This window comes from Psittacula echo, assembly GCF_963264785.1.
Source record: "Psittacula echo genome assembly, chromosome: 12".
NCBI lineage: Eukaryota > Metazoa > Chordata > Aves > Psittaciformes > Psittacidae > Psittacula > Psittacula echo.
Genome location: NC_137747.1, coordinates 9,081,756 through 9,101,560, shown reverse-complemented (window position 1 = coordinate 9,101,560; position 19,805 = coordinate 9,081,756). Strand labels below are relative to the sequence as shown.

Below are 19,805 nucleotides of genomic sequence, written 5' to 3'. Positions count from 1 at the left end.
TGGATCTGAGAACAAAACCTCATTCCATGCAAACTCCTGAAAGCCCTGAGGATGTTGGGACATTGCACAGGCTGCCCCATCCCTCAGCCATGATGATCTCCATGGGGCAGCTGTTCTGCCACGCTTCCGACCTTCCCAGTTCCTGAAATTAAAAGCATCATCTCCAAAGAAAACCAAAATAAAACCCTTATTCCATGAACACTTTTGGGATGAGATTGCTCCCACTCAGAGACAGCACCAAAATCACCTAAATTCATGTTTGTCAGGGTCTGTACCGGTGCCAACGGGTTTTTCTTCCAACAGAATCATCCTCTCCTAACGCAAACTCTGCTCTTGTCTTCCTGTAACAAACCCAGGCTTTTTCCCCCCAAATTCCATTCCTCCCAGTGCATCACCAAGCCAGCTTCAGACCCAAACCCCACCCCTTATGGCTAACAACCCCCCCAAACACAGCAATGCATCCCGACCCAGACACTCCTTAAACACCCCAGACACACAAGAGCATCACAATGTGCCCTCAAAGGATTTAGGGCATCCCCCAAAGGATCCGGAGCACCCTTGCACACACGTGGACAGTAACACGTGCATTCCCAGTGCGTTCTGTCCTGTCCTATGCCCCCATTGCAGCCCTGCCTGCCACAGCCAGGCCCAAGAACACACAAAACCAGCAACACTCTCTCAGAAAAATATTTATTAGCTCACCGAAGCGACCTCTCATCACTGCTGCTGCTGCTGCCAGAGCGGGCGGGCAGAGACCCCAGCGCATCCAGCACCCGACTCCTGCCCGCCAGAGGCAGCGTGAGCATCGCTGCAGCCACACGTGGGCCCTTGCCCAGGGCCATGAGACACGCAGCGAGTAAAGGGTCGAAGGAGTCCTGGGGGATGGACCACCCCGCTCCAGAATAGCTGCTCAAATCCAGCAGGGAGGGAACAGCAGCACCTGGCTCCCATGGGATGAGGCACCCCAACAAGATGCTGGGGACCAGCCTGATCCTGCACCCATAAGTGCAAGGTCCTTGCAGTGCTGTTGAGCTCAGCTCCACACATCCAACGTCTCCATCTCCCAGCACATCCTTCACAAAGGGCTTTCCTTAAAAATTGCTGTTTGCATAAAAAAATCCCCACGAATGGATTTTTTTAGAGAAAACAAGAAAGAGACCCTAAATCCTCACAAGTTACAGCTCCTCCGGCTCTCTGGGTTTCCCTCCTTCCTTCCCCCAGCAGAGCTGGGCAACGCATCGTGACCACCATCACAAGCTCCTACTTGTTCCTGCCACCCCAAGCCAGCGTCACACGCAGAAGCCAAGCTCCTGGGGCTTGTGCCCGTGCTGCCATGCACAGCCTCTTCCTGCTCCCGATGGACAACCCGCTCCCGGCGTCCCCTCTTCCTCCCTGCAGCCCTTCGGGATGGAAGCAGCATTTCCCTGACTCCCATCAGTCCACAGCAGCCAGATCGGTGCCTGCTCAGTGCTTCATCTGCTGCTCCTTCCGCTACCTCCTTCTCCCTGCCCTGCATCCCTGCTCCTCAATGGACACTGCTCCAGATCCGCCTGCAGATGAGGCAGGGCTGACGAGCCAGAGCAGAATAACTATCACAACAGAACAGGGGAGGAAAGCTTTATACAAAAGTAAGCTTTTTGTTTCTTTTCTCTCCTCCAAACAGGGCACTTCCACCTTTCCCTTCTCCAGGCATCTTTCCTCCCTCTCCTTCCCTCTGACCTGCCCCTGGTTACCGATGTTGAGCCGCTCTGAGTCTCCTTAACCCCTGCCCCTTGTTACACCGCTCCTCGTCCCACAGCGCAGCCAGAGAGAAGGCAAATTCCACCCAGAGCACGGCCAGCGTCCCTCCAGGCACATCCCCCCTTCACTTCTGCTCCGCCTCATCAGCCACTGCGGTCACCTCGATGGTGGCGGCGGCGTGTTCATCCCCGGTGGCCTCGGTGGCACCGGAGGGGACAGTCACGACCGTGCTCCCGCTGGGAGCCATTTGAGTCACGTTCTGGATGGTTGTGCCGAGTCCCGGCAGCGTGAGCAGCTGGAAGGGGCTCACCACCTTCACAACCGTGCTGCCGTCCTGCACGGCGGCCGTGCTCAGCACCGTCAGGTTGGAAGCGTCCGGGTGGATCTCCACCGTGCCCGGGAAGGTGGAGCCAGCAGAGGCCAGCACCGTGTATCCCCCCAGCAGCGGGGAGGCTGGGGAGCTGGTGGCAGGAGGCTGGGCCGGGCTCTTCCCCAGCACCGGGGGTTGGAGGGTTGAGACCACCTTGCTGAGAGGGAGGTTGGCGAGCTGGGAGACGGGCACGCCGGGGGTGACAGTGAGCTGTGCCGGCTGCGACAGCACCTGGGAGGTGATGGCAGCAGGTCCGGAGGTGGCCCTGGTCAGCCTGGGACGTTTTAAAGGCGCGGGGACAGAGACGGGTGTGAGGGTCATCAGGACATTGTTGAGATGCTGTGCTTTGTGCTTCAGCTCCTTCGCTCGCTTGCGGTGCTCGTCACACTGCTGCTCCAGAGCTGCAGAGGGAAGAGGGATCAGCAGCAGGGATATGGCAATGCCAGTCCCACCACGGCTGGTTTACCATGCACCAGGTTTAACATGACCCCCATGCCCTTGCACTTACCTGCTAAATCCCGTGTGTACTGCTCCCTCGAGCGATCCATCTGACACTTGTGGCTGGCCAGGACCTTCTTGACCAGATCCAGCATCCCAAAGTTCTGGACTACGTTGTTGAGTAAAATGGCATCTTAAAAACAAGACAGAGACCTTGGAGTGAAGCAAAATTCCCCAAGCAAATTAGTTCCAGCTTGGTAAAAAGCCACATGACAGTGAAGACATTCAACTGAGACAGCCAAAAGCTGATGGAGGGTAACACAAGAGGCTGGGGAAGAGGAGAGGACAGGAGAAGTCATGAGAAAGTGCAAGAGGTCACTGGAGTATAAACAGTCCTCTCCTGCTTAGCAGGGCTGACAAGGAATCTGCTGGCACAGGAGCTGGTTGCTGCATCATTATTCTAAAGGCTTAAATTCCACCTCAGCTCCCAAGCCAAGCCCTTGTCCAGACCCAGAGCCAGCAGACTGGAATCCCCAGGCACAGGGAATTGGAGAATTGAGGCCACCTGAAGCACCCCCGAGTGCAGCCAAGAGCCTGCCTGGGGAGCAGCCAGAAGTAGGATTTACTTATGATGAAAACCATGTCCCTGCAGTGCCACCAGATACCCCAGAGGAGAAAAACCCCCTGGCCCCTATCCTGAAATGACCCTGGGCCATGCCCAGGCCCTTACCACCAAGCTGCAGTGGTGGATCCTGTGCTCGCTGCTGCAAGCCCTTCATGGTCTCCATCAGCTCCTGCTGGAACTCCTGGATCACTTCTTCCAGCAGACCCGTGTCCTTCAGGCCTCGCCAGAAAGCAAAGGTGTCATCTGGAGAAAGAGAAAGCAAGGGAGAACCTCAAAATCCTCATAGGGGTTTTAACAGTGATCTGCTCTGGGCCCCCTTTCTGGCCCCACTAAGGGTGAAGACCTGCTTGGCTGCAGGCACAGGGTACTGGGGCAAAGCCCAAGGAGGGGCAGCTGGAAAAGGACCTGCTTTGCCCATCCTCTGGCACACACAAAGAGGACACTGATGCTATAAGAAGTGCTCAGAGAGCACCAGAGCAGCAAGAAGGATTTTATGACTCCTCTGATTTCATTTTGTTTTTCCCCTAAAGCCACACCAAGCCTTTGCTTTGACATCTTAGTGCTGAGGAACACCTTCATCCCAAGACAATGCCGCAGTCACACCTCACACAGGCAGGATATAACACAGCAGTATGTGCCCGTAAGCAGCAACCAGACAATCCCAGTGGATCCTCAAGCAGAGCTGCTCCAGCAAGAGGAATCCTGCACCTCATCCCTGCTGTTTCCCTCTTTCCCTACATCTCCTCCATCCTCTGCAGTGCTGAGCCCAGCAGATCCCAAGCAGTACCTCCAATGCTGGTGCTCCAGTCGCTGGCATCCTCACATGTTTCTATGGTAATCGTAGCTGGGGATCCATTCACTGCAACCAATAGCAAAAGAAGAGAAGAAAAAAACCCCAAATCCTGATTTTCCTGTGTGTTTCACAGGCTCTTTCCAAGGGAAGCATTCCCTCTCTCACTCCTGTGACTTCTCCTTTTCATTTCTGTTTGACCAGAGCTCTCGGAGCTGAATGAGACGTGCATGGTTGCTGTGCCAGCACTAGTTATTTTTTCCACCCCAGGGGTTACTTCTGCAGCCCTTGCACAAGAACACATGCCCACGAGCAGCACTTCCCTCCTGTTCCCTGCACACACATAAGAACTGCTTAGGGCAAAAGTCAAACAGATTTAGACTCTTCATTCCTTTTGGCTATCCTTTTTTCTCCACTCAGTTTGTGGGACTGGGATGTCTGGAGGGTTTCTATATCCTGGAAGGGGAGAGCATCCCCCCATGGCATTCAGGGGGGGGCTCCCTCCCTCCAGCTCTGCCAAATCTCAGGGATTTTGTTACCATAGAGCCAAGGGAACCAGCGTCATTCAAGCCGTGGCAGAAGTGGGATGAATGGGAATGTGGCCAGAGACCCACAGTGCTGCACAGAGAGAGTTTAATGCTCAGCCACTGCCATTAAACCCAATTACTCTGCTCCTTTATCCTGCAGCCTTCAGGGCTCTGGTTATTCCAGCACAGCCCAGCAGCCTGGGAAGCACCTCTCCTTTAGCAAACAGATGTCCATGTCTAACAGGAAGCTTGGACAGGCTGCATCATGCATCAGCACCAGCATTCCCACCACAACCCCGGGCCGTGGTCCCAAGAGGCTCACTCTGTCCTTGCTCTCTTCCCAGACACCATCAGGAGCATGAGGTGTGGGGCCCCTTGGGGGCTCAGAAGCAATAGGAGTTAAGAAACGTAGAAGCTCTTAGAAATCAGAAAGCTTTCCAATAATAAAGCTGCCTGTAATTATAGGTAAAATTAAATTTAGGTGTACAGCTGCGCAGCCACAACAGCATTTAAATCCAGTTTTATGAACTGCATAGATGAGTGTAGATTGAAATAAGACTCTATTGTATCCCCTAGTTCTCTTTAATCTCTCATCAGACAAAGCAGGCACGGAGCCTTAAATGAAAACCTCTGAACTGTTCCAGAAGTCAAGTTACTGCTGGAAGGAGGAGGGACTCCTGCTCTGGCACCCTGCATGGCAGGAAAGTCAAGCTGATCCCTGCTTCCCGGGATGAGCCCTACGGACAGAGTTCCAAGGAAAGAAGGGAACTTCATCGAGCAACCACTATTGTTCTCTTACAGATTAACTGCAGTCTTCTGCTTCAGTTACAGAGTTAGGGGTAAGGCAGGACAGCTCTTCGGATCATGCAGTGTTACAGAGCAACTAGGTGAGTTACTGCATCTCTGCCGAGATGCTCTAGCAACAGCTCTGCTATGGGGAATCCTGCAACAGAGCAGGGAGAGGAAGCAGAGGATGAAACAACCCACAAAGCCAGAAAGAGGCAACAGTATGGGCAGTTGGTTAGGCAGCATTTTTGTGCTTTAGCGCTTCAATGCCCCCGTTTTGGGGGTGAGGAATGGCTGGACGTACCATCCGCAGAGGCGGGAGTGAGAGGGATGTACTCAGTCGATGTCTGGCTGGTCAAGGACACCCTGGCTCCAGTCAGGTCGATTTTGGTGCTCCGACACGTGTTGGAACAGACCTTTGTGTGCTGGTAGAAATCCAGCTCTCCTGAGTCCATGATCTTCCTGAAAGACAGGGAGCAAGCACAGGGACAGGCACATCAGCAGGAGCAGAGAGCTCCGAGATGCAGCTCCTGGCAGCCTTCACCCCCGAACTTCTCCAAGTTCCAGATGAAAAGCAAAAGCCAGGAGAGCAGGCAGAGGCAACAGAGTGAATTTCCCTTGCTGGGACTGGTGAGCTCCTGGCTTGTTGAGGGATGAAGAAAAGAAGGTCCCAGACTGGTTCCACCAGCACCTTCTCCCCGTGCACACCTGCAGCTTCCAGCAGAAGGGTGCCTGAAGTCTCAGCTCAGGATGAGACAGCACCAAGTCTCCTCCTTCCCTTTTTGACTCTACACCTCATAAATAGATGGGGCATAACCCTATTTATAAGCTCAAATAAGGCCTCTCAGCTTAAGCAGAGGAGGTTGCGACATTGATGTATGACATCTTCCCAGTAAGCGTGTTGTCTCCAAAGCATCCCCAGGCTTTGCCAGCCAACAGCAACCTGAGCTTCCCAAGATTTGCTCTCATGGGTTTGCCTCCACACATTCCTCATGAAGCTCTTCCCTTGAAAGACCTGCCTTGCCAAAGCATGCATAAGCCTATTATGCAAAATCTACGTGGAGCAAAAGCTGCTTAGAAGGAATATGGGAGACGCCTGCATTGAAGCAGAAGAATGAAGGCGAAGGCAATGTCACCCTGTGAGATGAGTGCAAACCCACCAGCAACTCCCAGGGAAAGAGGTGATGCTTTTGTATCCTGCCTGCAGGCAGAGCCAGACTTTAATTAAACCACAGTCTCAGGCTGGTGCTCATGAAGACCATAGAGGAATTAAATCACTGTAGTTAAGACTAGAGAAGAGCAATGCTTGCATAAATAAGCTTTAAGTAATTCCTTGGTGCAGAAAAAAAAGGAAGCAACATGAAGCAGACATGCTACAATGGGAGTGTTAGTGGATGACCGACGGACTTCCTTTTGATGGGTGACACGTAGAACCTGTAGACAGCAGAGCCTAACCACCAGAGGCCATTAAAATCTTCAGTGGTTTTATGCCAGCTGGGCACTCAATGTGGTTCAAGTCCTAAAAGGACTGGGGAAATGTTTCTTACCCCAAACTATTCCCTAGGCAGTAGGCACAAGGATAAAGGAAAGCCGTTGGACAGACCACACTTGGGGCCAGGCTGTTATTAGGACAAACATCCAGTGGTGCATTTGCTCCCTCAGCAGCAAAACAACCGTGCCAAAGGCTCTGTTCTAGCCCACCATTATCCCCCAGGAAGAAGAAGCCTCCACTGCTCCTCTGTGGATACAAACCGGAGCATGATCCCATTCATCCGAATCGCCCGCTTCCAATCCTTCAGGGTAGACTTGCCCGCCAAGTGGACAAACTCCTTGGGACTAATGAGGTGATCGTCAAACTGCAAAGGGCAGAAGTGCAACATCAGTGTGACAAGCCATCAACCAGCCAAAGTGCTGCCCTGCGAGCACGAGTCTACAGCTCGTGATGCCCCGATGGCATTTCCTGGTGCTCAGCTCAGTAGGGTGCAGCCACATCACAGCCTCCACGTGCTGTTTAAGGAATACCACCAAACCAGATGGCTGACGCACACTTCCCCACCTTAGAGAACATTATTAAAGCCAAATATTGTTTTCATGGATGGTTAGTGAACAGCTGCTCAAAGCTAAGGCTTTGGGAGGGTGTGGAGCAGAGGAATTTGCTGCATGACCAAGCCCAGGCAGGAAAAACACCCCATAGCTTGTGCAAACTGCCATGAACAGCAGTGACCTGCCCATGCTCCACTCATAAGCAGGCTCACAATGAAACTCAGGCTGTCGCTGGTGACATCTCAGTCCAGGAACACTCTACACCTCACATAAGAGAAGGAAGGAGGAGCCCAAGTGGTCTTTGGCCTCCTGCTACCTCACACGACCATCTCTATCAGGAAAACCTCTGGCCTCTCTCACAGCTCACACCCACTTCCACCGAAAACCAGCTGCAGCAAGTTGGCACACACTGTACCAGCAGCCAGCTCTTCCCCCTCCTTTTATTGCCCTACACACCCAGCTGTGCCTGAACCCATGTGCTGCCCTAAAGGCAACCTGCAGAATCATACAACACCCCGTTGGAAGGGACCTCAAGGATCATCTGGTCCAAGCTTCTTGGCAAAGCATGATCTTAACTAGATGGCCCAGCAGCCTGTCCAGCTGAATCTTAAAAGGGTTCAACACTGGGAAGAAGCAGGCAGTCCTCTAAAGAGCTGCTTTAAAGCCCATCTCAAAGGATTTCCCAAGACCAGGCCTCCTCTTTTCAATGGTTATGTTGACCAGCATGGAGCTTACTCATCATTAGTACACGAGAAACTGCTTCTCTGAACACGTATATGGGTTTCAGTGCAGAGAGAAGAGTGATTTTAGGCAGCAGCAGCATTAACTGCAGCAGGACTTGTCCTCTGCCTCGGGGATGGAAAAGACCATCTTTCTTACGTATGGCAAGGACCTTTGGAAAGCCCTTTTGCAACAGAGCACAGAAGAGACACTCCCTCAGCAGGGTATTGTTTAGCTCATGTACAAATGCCAGCAATGCCTCACTCATGGTATGTTCTTGAATTCATGCAAATTTTAACCATGAGTTATCCAGGGCACAGCAGAAGCTGTTCGCTTGGCCCTCTACCTATAAACTCCTCAACTTTCAAACTGAGCAGACAATGGAAGTGCCCAAACTTCCCAGTCTTTCCAATAATGCAGTTAAATTGAAGCTGCATCTCTCCAGCCAGGACTGCTCAACTGGGCTGAAGAGACAAGTATCAGGTCCCACAGTACCAAAACTTCCTCCTTTCCCACCACAGTACGGCTGTGATGTGAAGCAGATTACCAAAGCTCATCAAAACCAGGACAAGTCAGGTGAGCTGGCAACACAGGCAAGCGAAGGCACCAATCCAGCACCGGGAGGTTTCATTCTCACCTGCACACACTTCACATTGATCCCTGGGCACACAAACTTTCTCCAGATGAGGTTGGCTTTGCTGTCCCCGCAGGTGATGGGGTAAACAATCTCTGCCTCCAAACTGTCCTCATCTTCAGCCATCTTCACTTCTCACAGGGAACAGCGGACAGGACAGATTAAAACGAAACATGAGCCACAGCCCCTGATTCACCACCCAACACATGCAGTGATAAAGCAGTTTTAAAGCTAGCATTAAAAACCACATGTGTAGTCAGCGCATGGTGGGGGGCGATGGGGTTTGTGGCCACCACTCACTTGCACTTGGCTACCAAAGCACTCCCATTTCTCAGGCAAAACAGCCCAGGTGGATTTGGCTGCAGCTGAGCCTGGGAAATGTGAGAAATCAGCAGCCAGGGCTGGAAAAAAGATCAGTTCTTAACAAAAGGATTGGCTGTTTGGGTACTTACAAAGTCACCCTTGGTTTTAAACTGTTTCAAGTCAACTCCAGCCCAGCTGGCCACAACCTTTGCTCACTAAATTCACTTTCACTGGTAAGCAAAGCCAGTGAGTTTGCTGCAAAGCTGAGGTCCCCACCATGAACTAGATGTGCAGGAGCCAGCAACAACAGCCAGGCTCAGGGACTCATCCTACACCAGGAGAGGGCAGCAGCAGCCCAGCCAGCAGCTGCCAGCTCTTGCCACCCAGCCCCTGCCCTTCCTGGGCTCCCTTGGGTGCTGGGGAGAGCATCCCTGATACCCCAAGAGACCACCCCCAGCTACTGGACCCTACTAGCAGCACCAGCACAGGGTTGTGCCACGCTGGGGTGGTGGAGCTGGCACAGCTCAACCAAGGGGCTACATCAGGGGCTGCACCTACCTAGAACTGCTTCCTTCAGATGCGTGGAGGCTGTAAAGGCGGCAGCAGCTGCAGCAGCTGCATTTTCAGTCTCCAATGTGTCTTCATTTATGTCACCACTGGTAAGAGAGCCAGAGAAGCAGAATTAAGCCACATGGAAATGCCACCCTCACATCAGTGCCCCATGGAGACACTGCTCCGAGCCACTCACACTGCATTTTCCCATGAGCTTGAAGTCACCTCTGGTTTTGGGAGGCTCAGCTCCAGTTTTCCATACAGAGATGAAGAGCCCCACAGCACGACCGCTGCCAGCAGCCCGGCTGGCTCTGCCTCTCCTCCCTTTTAATCCCAGCCCCAGTGAGCTGCCTCCAGTGCAGCAGGAGCTGCTGTGGAGGGATGCTGTCAGCACAGCCCCTTGCTCAGAAGTGGCTGCCAGCCCCTGGCAGCTTTGCTTGAGAAGATTTCCCCAGGACAAACATGTGTGAAACATGCTGCTGCTGCCAGGGCAATGGACTGGCTCAATCCCCTGGTACACGGGATGCTTCCAGAGCAGAACCTCAAAGAGTTGCAAACACACTACAAAGGAGTTTGACAAACCCTAAACCAGCAGATCCAAGAGCAGAGATAATGTGAGCTATAGAACTTCATGATCCAGCCTTTGAGCTTCTTTCAACTCGGTACACCCGGTACACTCGATGCATTAGTAACTAGTAAGTGACTATTAGAGCTGGGCTGGTTCAGCCTGGAGAAGAGAAGGCTCCTTAAGGGGAGACCTTAGAGCAGCTCCAGTGCCTAAAGGGGCTGCAGGAAACCTGGAGAGGGGCTTTGGACAAGGGCCTGTAGGGACAGGACAAGGGGAATGGCTTTAACCTGCCAGAGGGGAGACTGAGATGAGCTCTTAGGCAGAAGCTCTTCCCTGTGAGGGTGCTGAGGCGCTGGCACAGGGTGCCCAGAGAAGCTGTGGCTGCCCCATCCCTGGCAGTGTTCAAGGCCAGGTTGGATAAGCATTTGGTGCAAGCTGTTCTAGTGGAAGGTATCCCATGCTGATACCCATATGATCCAATCTGTGCCTCACAGCCAGCTCTCAGCAGGGATCATTCCTGATCTGTTTTAAGATTTGGTTTTGCTATGGAAGATGTCCAATTACCATAGCAAGTTTGTCCTGCAAGGGTGGTGGAGAAAGCAACAGTTAACTCTTCACATACTTCAGCAAATAAACTTCCTAAAGAAGACTGTAAGGAGAAAACAAACCTGAAACTTACCCTGGTTTGGTACCATGTGAACTGAAAGATTGGACCTAGTGACTCACTGGCAACCACACTCCCCACCCATGGTGCCACAGGGACAAGCAAATTCAGGAGCAACTGGTTTTTCTATGCTGGCCTCCTAACACACAGCTAGGGTGGAACTGCAGCTTCAAAGCACCCTTCCCTTGCCAGTTGCAGAGCCGGTACCTGGTGAGGAGCAGCACCCAGATAAGGGCATTGGTGTGGGCAGAGCTCAGCCTCCCTGGGTGAGTAACTCAGGAGATGCTGCTTCAGAGAAGGAGAGCTAAAGGCAGCCTCAGCTGTGGAGGAAAGGCCCAGTGGGACATCACACTGCCCCTGCCCAAACACACAGACCCCAAGGAGGGAAAGGTGATGGGCATTTGTACGTGGGTGAGTGTTAGAGGTAGCAATCTGACATGAGAAAAAGAGAAGAACTGTAACCTGGGTTTTCTTCATCAGTTTGCTGCATGGGTCTTGCATTTCTCCAAGTGCATTTGGAGAAAAGCCAGCAATTCCACTTCAGCAGGGTGCCAAGAGGCAGCAGCCACATCTGATGTGCAAAGCCCAGCACTCCATGACTCTGATTTCCCACCAGATAAAAAGCCTCCACTGACTTATCCAGAAGAAAAACCCCAGCAGAAAGTCAGCACCTGAAATGGAGCTTCCTCCAGGATTCCATTGCATTTACACCACTCCAAAAAGTAATCAAAAGGCATGACTGGATTGGGATAAATAACCCAGCCCACATGTACCACCCCATCCTCCAGAGAGAAACAAGCTTCTACAGCTTGTATGAAAAGCAACCTGTGTCTGCTATGGAGATGTAATTGGATGGGAAGAGAAAACCACAAAAGAAGGGTGAGTTTCTCCACCCTGCTTCCCTCATCCCATTCCAGAGGGACAGACTGAGGCAGATGGAAGAGAAGAAGACTCAAACACCTCCCAGGCCCCAGCAGTGCATCCCACCAAGCTGGTCCTGCCTTTGCTGGTTGCCATGACGAAGCCAGGGGAGGATGGCTCTCATCTTCCTCCCCGGGAGGATCCATCAGCCAGATGGAAGAGAAGAGAATGTGTGCTGATAAAGCAGTGGGCTTGTCCCCTGTCTCCTCCACTCCTGCCTTGCCTGGAACCTTGAGAGAGAAAACAAAGCCTCCACCAGAAACCTGCACTGGGAATGCTGATCAGGAACACAAGCACCTCATCAGAGCCTCAAGGACAGATCCCTTCCAATCGCAGATGAGAGAGAAAAGCTTCTTGCTGGTTGTTACTGTTTTCCCACTCCCCTCTGCCTTTTCCAGTCAATCTTCAGAACACATGAACTAATTAAGCTCTTCACCATCAGTTGCATAATCTCTTTTTTTAAACAGCAAAGCCATACCCAAAGGAGCACTAGAAAGGAAGAGGCAGCCCCCAAGCTGAGCTTGGTTTCTAAGTACCACATAAGACAAGTTGAAAGCCCTCTGCCCATGTGAGCAGAGACTGAGCCAAAGCCGAGGAATCCCAGCCTGTGCTTGCAGCCACTTTTCTTACACCAGCTGGGGCTGCAAAGAGGAAACAGAGGGAGAATGAGGCAGTGCTGCTGTCCGCTAAGGCTATGGAGAAGCCATTGGTGGCCCCTGCTGCCCCCCACCAGCCCCACAGCCCTGCTTTGTGAGGGGAGTCCCAGCAGCTGGCACAACAGGAGTTGGGCAGGTTTTGCTTCATGAGCCCAAGATCCATGTCATTCCCATCAACCTGCTACTGCCCTGGAGCATGGAGGAGCAAGTAGCCTGCCCACCAGCCCTTCTCCAGAGATGCACGGAAAAAACCCAGGGAATCTCTTAGAGCCTGCTAAGATATACTCCACTCTGCTGCAACTAAATAAGATTCATCCTCTCTCCACTGTGTAGAGCTGAATGGCTCCCAACCACCCAGGGGGCATCCAGGAGACGAGGAGAAAAGGTTTCCAAAGAAAAACAGAAGGGGAAATAAGAGAGAAAGGAAACCAAACTGCTTGAGCCAGCCTCTGTGTTCCTGGACAACACCACACCCCTGCACATGGGTCTGCAAAGGCTCAGAGCCACATTAAAACCAGAAACCATTCTGCATCCAAAGCCACATCCCAAGTTTCACATGTGGCTGCCTCTCCACTGAGGGAGCTAAGGAAGTTACCATGGGGCAGGCAGTGAGGAGTGGAGCCTTTCATCCCCACCATCCAAAGAGCATCAATGAGAACCTAACAAGGAATCAGAGACTGCCCAGGCACCACTGAGGTCCCTGCTGTGAGAAGTGATGCAGGAGTAAGGAGCAGGGGATTAAACACACCCAGCCCTGCTCAGTACAACCAGGGTGGGAGGGTTCCCAGCCCATCACCTCGGTGAACACCAGCCATGTCTCTTACCCGTGCTGGGACAGGTTGGTGGTGACCAGCACCGTCTTCACCTCCTCTACGCCACCTCCATCCACCGCACCGTCGGGTGTTGTCACCACCACCACCTCCTCCATGTGAACACTGACATCTGGAGTTGCCATCACGAGGTCTCTGCCTGTGGAAACATGAAGGGAAGCCACATGTCAAGAGGTCTCCCTGCTACGATCAGTCATGAAAGGACCATCAATGTGGTGGGAGCAAGGGGAGAGGAGGCTGCATGGAATCTGCACTCTGAAAGAGAAGGGATTAGCAAATCTCCAACTGCTCCATCCCAAGAGGAGGGATGACAGGAGGCTTGTAATCCAGCACCCGCTCTGCAGGCTGGGTGAGGGTGATGGGCACAGTAAGGGACCACAGGTGGTGAGGGACAAAGTATGGGAGCAGATGTGAAGCAAAAAACTGGTCCCGGCCTTCACCAGAAGCTCTCTGAAGACACTCAGTTTGAAGGTGTGCTTCCAAATGTATTCCAAACTGCCTTGGAAGGGTTTCAGGAGCTCATCACTGCCTCCTCCATGGCAGAAATGGGGACTGTCCCCTCCTCCAAAGTCACACATACAAAAAGATTTAAACTCAAACAGCACTTCAAGCCTGCAACACAACGTGACACCTGAAAACTAAATCAAGGTGTGATAAACCAGCACTAGATTTCAGTGCCTGAAACCCTGCACATCCTAAACTTCATGTGCAAGAAGAACCTGGGGGGAAACCCCAAATCCTGGTTGACTGCAGGCACGAGGAGCCATGCACCTTCCTGTGTTCATGGTTGTGCTCCATCCCCACTGCTGCAGCCTCCGCACCCAGAGCACAGCGCGACACGCAGGGAAGCCCTGGTGCTCGGGAATGCCATCGCCCGCCTCTGCTGCCAGCTCACCCCCGGGCCTGCTTCCCCAGGGATTTCAGGTAACTCTGGAATGGAAAGCAGGTTTTAAGCCATTTAAACAATAGGAGCGGGCAGAAAGGGAAATAAATATCCTTCAGGAACACATGTGTGTGTAAGCACCCTCCAAACACCCTTGCTGTTGTTAACATCATGAGGATAGCACAATAAAATTAGCATAAAATTCAGTACTTAGAGCCATAAAACTTTGCAGATCAGCTTCTGATGGGATCTTCAGCCCTGTTCCATGAGGGAACTATGCCTGCATTACCCCCTCACACCGGAGAGCACACGCATGCTCAGGTATGGAGAGGTAGGTGACCCCAAAACATCTCCCATTGCACCCACAGCACCAGTGCAGCCCCGACAGAGACCGGGAGCCTTCAGCTCATCAAGTGGTCCCCGTGACCAGGTCTGGCCATCCACACACAGAGTCCTTTGGCTCCCACCACCCTCCCCAGCCATCATCAGAGCCATGCAGGGCCCCGACGTGTCTGATGTGACTTTGTAACACAGTTCCTGTCCTGCAGAGCCTCCAGCCTGACCCACAAGATTATTTCCTCCATGGAGGCCACAGGGTGTATCCCAACCAAGCTAAAGGCAAAGCTAAAGAGCTTGACTGTTTGCAGGAGCAAGGAACAAGCTGGACTGAAGGCAAGGTGAGAGAAACCAGAGGATTTGCTACAGACCAGCACCTGAACCACTGCAGGACCGGGCAGGCTGTAGGGCACAAGCTGCTCCCAGTACCCTTGCTCCCTGCATCGGGATAAAAGCCTGTGCTGAGTGCTGCAGTTGTGAACGATGCAATGGATGGCATGGTTCAAGTACTGTGATTTTCCTTCCTGCTCCATCTCTACATCCATCTTTCCTTTTGGGATAAAACCCTTCCTGCAGCCATAGCATCACCCACAATGGCCTCTATCCTGGTGCCTCGTTTCGCGATGCTCCATACATCCCACCAGCACCATGGGAAGGCTTCAACTGCCCAAGCACTCACATGCCTCCAGGCAGGAACCACTGCAGGATGGACTGAAACCGGGCTGAGAACAGCAGCAATGACCAGCAGTGGGGTGCAGGGAGGGGGAGCAGGGCAGGGAGCACCAAGCTCACCCAGGGCTCTGCATCCCCCCCGGTGCACATCGGGTGGTGCTGAGCAAGGCTCAGCGGCTGCAGGAGACACTTGGGGTGAGGTGGGGGGGAAAAGATGAGGGATTTTGGGGTGCACTGTCAGTGGAGGAGCGCACAGAGCGGGGGAGCCATGGCTGCATGGGGAATCACAAGAAGGGGATGGATGGGGAGAAGGGATGCAGGCTGCGTGCAGAACGGGGTGCATGGGGAGGGAGCTACATGGTGAGGGGGCTCCACTGGGGTGCAGGGAGTGCACAGGAAGGTTGGGGAGGGGGTACGAGGGTGCAACGAAGACACAAGGGGTTGCGAGAGAGTGCACGGGGGTGCGGAGGGGGGGCTATGGGATGCACAGGGGTGTGCACAGGGGGGGCGCCCAGACCGGGGTGCACGAGGGGAAATGAAACCACACGGGGGGGGATGCACAGACCGGGGGTGCACGGGGGGGTGGGGGGAGGAATAATCTCGGGGCGCCCCGCTCGGTGCCGTAAGGGCCGGACACGGTGTGTTCCCCCCCCCCCCCCCCCCCGGCGGGTCGGCGCGCGCGCTCCCGGTGGCGGCGCCGGTCGCGAGGCAGGCGGGGGGGGGGGGGGGGGGGGAAGAACAGGGGTGCGGGGGGGGTGTGCGCGTGGGCGCGCTCACGCTGGCAGCGCCGGGAGCGCGGGAGGGAGGAGGAGGAGGAGGAGGAGGAGGAGGGGAGGAGAGGGGAGGGGGGGGGCGGCCGGGCGCTGCCGCCGTCGTCTCCTGCCGCTGCCGTAACGTCCTGACGCTCCGCAGGGACCCGGCGGCCGGACGGCGCGTACGGAGGCCCCGCGGCGGGCGGTGCCAAGGCCCAGCGCTTACCTTGAGGCCGGAGTCCCGCGGGCCCCGTTGCCGGCTCCGGCGGCGGCCGCTCGGGCTGAGCGGTGGGTGCGGGCAGGGGAGGGAGGGAGGGCGGCGGGGTTGGGGTGTGAGGGGAAGGGGGGGTGGGGGGGGAGGGAAGCGGGGCTCCGCCGAGCGCGACTCTCGGCCCCCCTGCGCATGCGCACGGCCCGGCCCGGCTCCCGGGACTTATTTGGCGGGGGCGCCGAGGCCCGCGCTGGCTGTGAAATAGGTACCGGGCCGGCGCCGTGCGCATGCGCGCGGACGGGGCCACGGTGTACGCTGCCGAGGGGGGGTACCCGTGCCTGGGGGCTTTGGGTGCTCTGTGCGGGATCCCCTGGGGTTCCTGCGTGTCTCCCTCCCCCCCCCGTGCGCATCCCCTGGTCCGTGCGTGCCCGCGGCTCTGGGTGACCGCCGGGCCCGTGCGGTGCCGGCCCCTTGCATTGCGGGGCTCCTGCGGCCCGAACGAGCCCCGGGGTCCCCTGTGCGCCCCTCAGCCCCGGGGGGGGCTGCACTCGGCTGTGGGTGCTTCTCCCGGCCCCCAGTGCAGTGCGGAGCTGGGTGGGCACTTTACGGACTGGGGCGGGTTGAGGGGACCTTAAAGCCCATCCAGCTCCAACCCCTGCCACGGGCAGGGACACCTTCCCCTAGAGCCGGGTGCTCCAAGCCCCGTCCAACCTCACGTGTGGATGGGGGGTGTGTGCGTGCGGTTTGGGGGTGCAGAGCTGTGCTTGTGGATGGCTTTGAGACAAGGACCAGCTTTTGGTCCTGTCTTTGCTGATGGGCACAGGGCGTACCGGTCCCCACGGCGTTTTGGGGTGTCCGAGGGGTTTTTGGTCAGTGGTGGGCACACATCATGAAGCAGCCAGACTGGAGCCTGCCAGGACCCAGGGTGGGCATCGAGGTGACCTTCCATCCCCTCCCATCCCTGAAGGGAGAGCCTCAGGCATCCGGATTCACTCTGATTGCAGCCGAGGATTGCAGCGCTGCTTTCACCTGGTTGAAAAGGTGTAATAAACCTGAAGGATGTTCTCTGGGGACTCTTTTGCTGTCCTTATCAGCAATAAATTACAAAGGAGGAGATAAAAGAGCGTGTTTTGCACTTGGGGAGACACCTCCCTCCTCCCTGAGCTGTCCTTTTATGTGAACTCTTAGTCGGGTGTCACGTTCAAAGGCCTTAAAGGCACTGAGAAGTGAGGTTGTACCTAAAGGAGGGGGGCTGCACATGGTACCCAGGGGCCGTGATGTGTATGGGCCCTGTACAACACCCCGGTGCTGCCGTTGGACCCCACATCAGTGATTTTCCTGCTCACTGCATTGCTCAGGAGCCATCCCCGAGTTGCTGCACCCAAGATGTGCTGCATTTCAGCACTATATACTGTATTCTATATAGTGCATATATACACTGTTCTGTATATATATGAGAGTATATATACCCTGCTCCCTGGGTTCCCCCCAGCTGCCTGGAGCTCTCATGGGGTTTGGTGTCATTTCTGCCCTGCGAGCTGTGCCCACGGGGTCCAGGCTTTGAAAGCCTGCAGTGATTTTTCGGGTGGGGGGGACACTTCTCACACGCTCTTGCCACATCTCACTTCTGCTGCAAGTGGGTGGTTAACACGTTCTGGGAAAGGAAGAGCCAGACCAGAGACCCGAAGAGTTGTGAATCCCTCTTTGAAACGCTCACCATGTGGTTTAGATCCAGCAGCTTTTCACACCTCCTCGACAAGTGGCTTTCTCTGCCTCGTTCAGGTGCCTCTCTGATCTACTCGGTGGCATTTTTCATAGCAATCTCTAATGAAGCTGGTAGATTTGTAGTGATTTAGTTAATGCTTATTTGTCCCAAGCCTCTTTTCGTTTCCCATCCTCCCCATGCAATCCAACCATCTGCCAGCTCTGTTTCCCTCGTGTTCCTGTTCGCTTTCCAGTTTACCCAAGCTAATACAAATGATACCTCGCAAGGAGCTGTGTTTCTTTTCCTCCTCCCAGATAACCAGTGGTAACCAGCGATGTCAATTCACAAACTGGAAATGGTGATGCTTTTTGCTGTGGAAGCCAGCGCCGTGATCATCAGCTCCCTATGGACCTACACAGGCAGCTCCATCCTCGTGACCTACATAGGGCGGGATGAAAGGTCACTCTCCCACCGTAACCAGAGCCTGATGGCAGAGGGATTATAAAGAGGGTAAGAAGGCAGCAAACCCACAGCGATGCTGCCCTGCTCCGGTTTCCCAGCAGCCTGTGGCCTCTTGCAAAGCAAACCCTTGCTTTTGCTATCAGGCACCAGCAACAGGAACCTGGCCGGGCTCCTCCCCAGCACCCACAGCGGGAGGAATTCACCTCCTGGCACCTTATCTGTTCGCAGCTCCTTTATCAGCTGATGGACTCGCTTGCAGCCTTAGTGCCAGGCAGGTTGCTGAGGGAGAGCAGCCTCAGCACCGTTAAACCTTTAGTAAATCACTCTGCAAAAACCTCTGTTGTTTATTGCCTGCCCAGATGTGCTTTTTCATTTACCTTCCCCTCACTCAGACATGGGACAATGATGCTTTGTAGGGATCTGATGCTTTGTAGGGATCTGATGTGTTGTAGGGATCTGATGTGTTGTAGGGAGCTGATGTGTTATAGGGAGCTGATGCTTTGTAGGGATCTGATGCACTGTAGGGATCTGATGCATTGTAGGATCATTCCAAGAGTTCCTGAGATATTTTGCTTCCTTGGCCCGGTTTTGATGCTTGAAGAAGTGTTTTGGTGGGCACTACAATCTGCTCAAAGGCTTCAGCATCGAGTCTTTAAACCCTCTCGGTGCTGCCTGTGGGAGCTGGGCCCCGCAGGGTTGCACATGTGGGCAGAGGCTGAGGGTGGTGGGAGCATCACTGCAACACCCGTCCCCCTCTTCCCGACAGATCCCATTCCTCTGCCTTTTTATCCTTCAGCTCACAAGAGGATGAAGGATCTGACTTGAATTAACTGGTTAGAGGGTGACCACGCTTGGTGTCTCTAATACACCTTGAATTTCATGGCACCAAGGATTGTGATTGTTTCCTAAGCCAAATGCAGAGGCTTTGCTTTACCCAGTCCAGTTTTAAGAGCCCAGGCCAGTGTCTATAGGGAGCCACAGAGGAGAAGCGAGCGATGCTGCGTTTGCAGTTAGGGATTTATCTCTAAGATCAGGAAGGGCACGCTGCAAAAATAGAATTCCTGTTTGTGCTGGAATTTGGTTCTTGGGAAAAGCTCCTGAAGCAAAAGCTGCTTTTAAAACAGAAGCGCACGTTTTCCACATCTGGATTTATTGTGTCTGCAATTGCCTTATAGCTTTTCAGTCCTCCTCTGTAAAGGCTTTGAATTCCCTCCCCTTTCCGTAACAGATGTCAGCACCCTTCTTTAAGCATTTGGTGATGTTTTGCCTCTGAAAGCAGTGATAAACTGTGTGTCTCTGTGTCTTTATGCTGGGTGCAAAGAACTCATTCAGCAGAGAGGTGCCCAGAGTCCGCTTTGCCCAATCTTTAGGTCAGTTTTCCATTTAATGCAGTTTATTGGTATTCTCACGATACAAAGAGAAGCCTCGGAACTAAACCAAGCGATGGAGAGAGATGGACGCAGGTTTCGTACCAACTTTATTTCCTTTCTTGTTTGTTTCATAATCACTTCTTTTGCACAACAACAACCTCAGGTTGACAATGAAATGCACGTGGTTGACCGAAGGGAAGCGGACAAGGCTCTGTGAGGGATGGAAAGCCCTTCCACGACCCCACGC

At 53.9% G+C, this 19,805-nt stretch overlaps 1 protein-coding gene across 3 annotated transcripts; it reads right to left on the bottom strand.

Moving 5' to 3' along the window:
- Positions 1-702: 702 nt before the first annotated feature.
- On the bottom strand, positions 703-16,126 carry GMEB2 (glucocorticoid modulatory element binding protein 2). 3 transcript variants are annotated; one of them, XM_080627947.1, is made up of 10 exons: positions 16,037-16,126; positions 13,162-13,306; positions 9,535-9,632; positions 8,677-8,804; positions 7,029-7,132; positions 5,581-5,738; positions 3,961-4,032; positions 3,279-3,416; positions 2,619-2,741; positions 703-2,511 (listed from the first exon to the last, which is right to left on the bottom strand). In XM_080627947.1, exons 2-10 carry the CDS (start codon positions 13,290-13,292, stop codon positions 1,865-1,867), a joined length of 1,599 nt encoding a protein of 532 aa, XP_080484073.1. In that variant the 5' UTR covers positions 13,293-13,306; positions 16,037-16,126; the 3' UTR covers positions 703-1,864. The 3 variants fall into 3 exon arrangements, with proteins under 3 accessions (XP_080484073.1, XP_080484074.1, XP_080484075.1); XM_080627948.1 differs by lacking the exon at positions 16,037-16,126 and adding an exon at positions 14,764-14,824; XM_080627949.1 differs by lacking the exons at positions 13,162-13,306; positions 16,037-16,126 and having other exon boundaries at positions 8,677-8,799; positions 9,535-9,565.
- Positions 16,127-19,805: the final 3,679 nt, after the last annotated feature.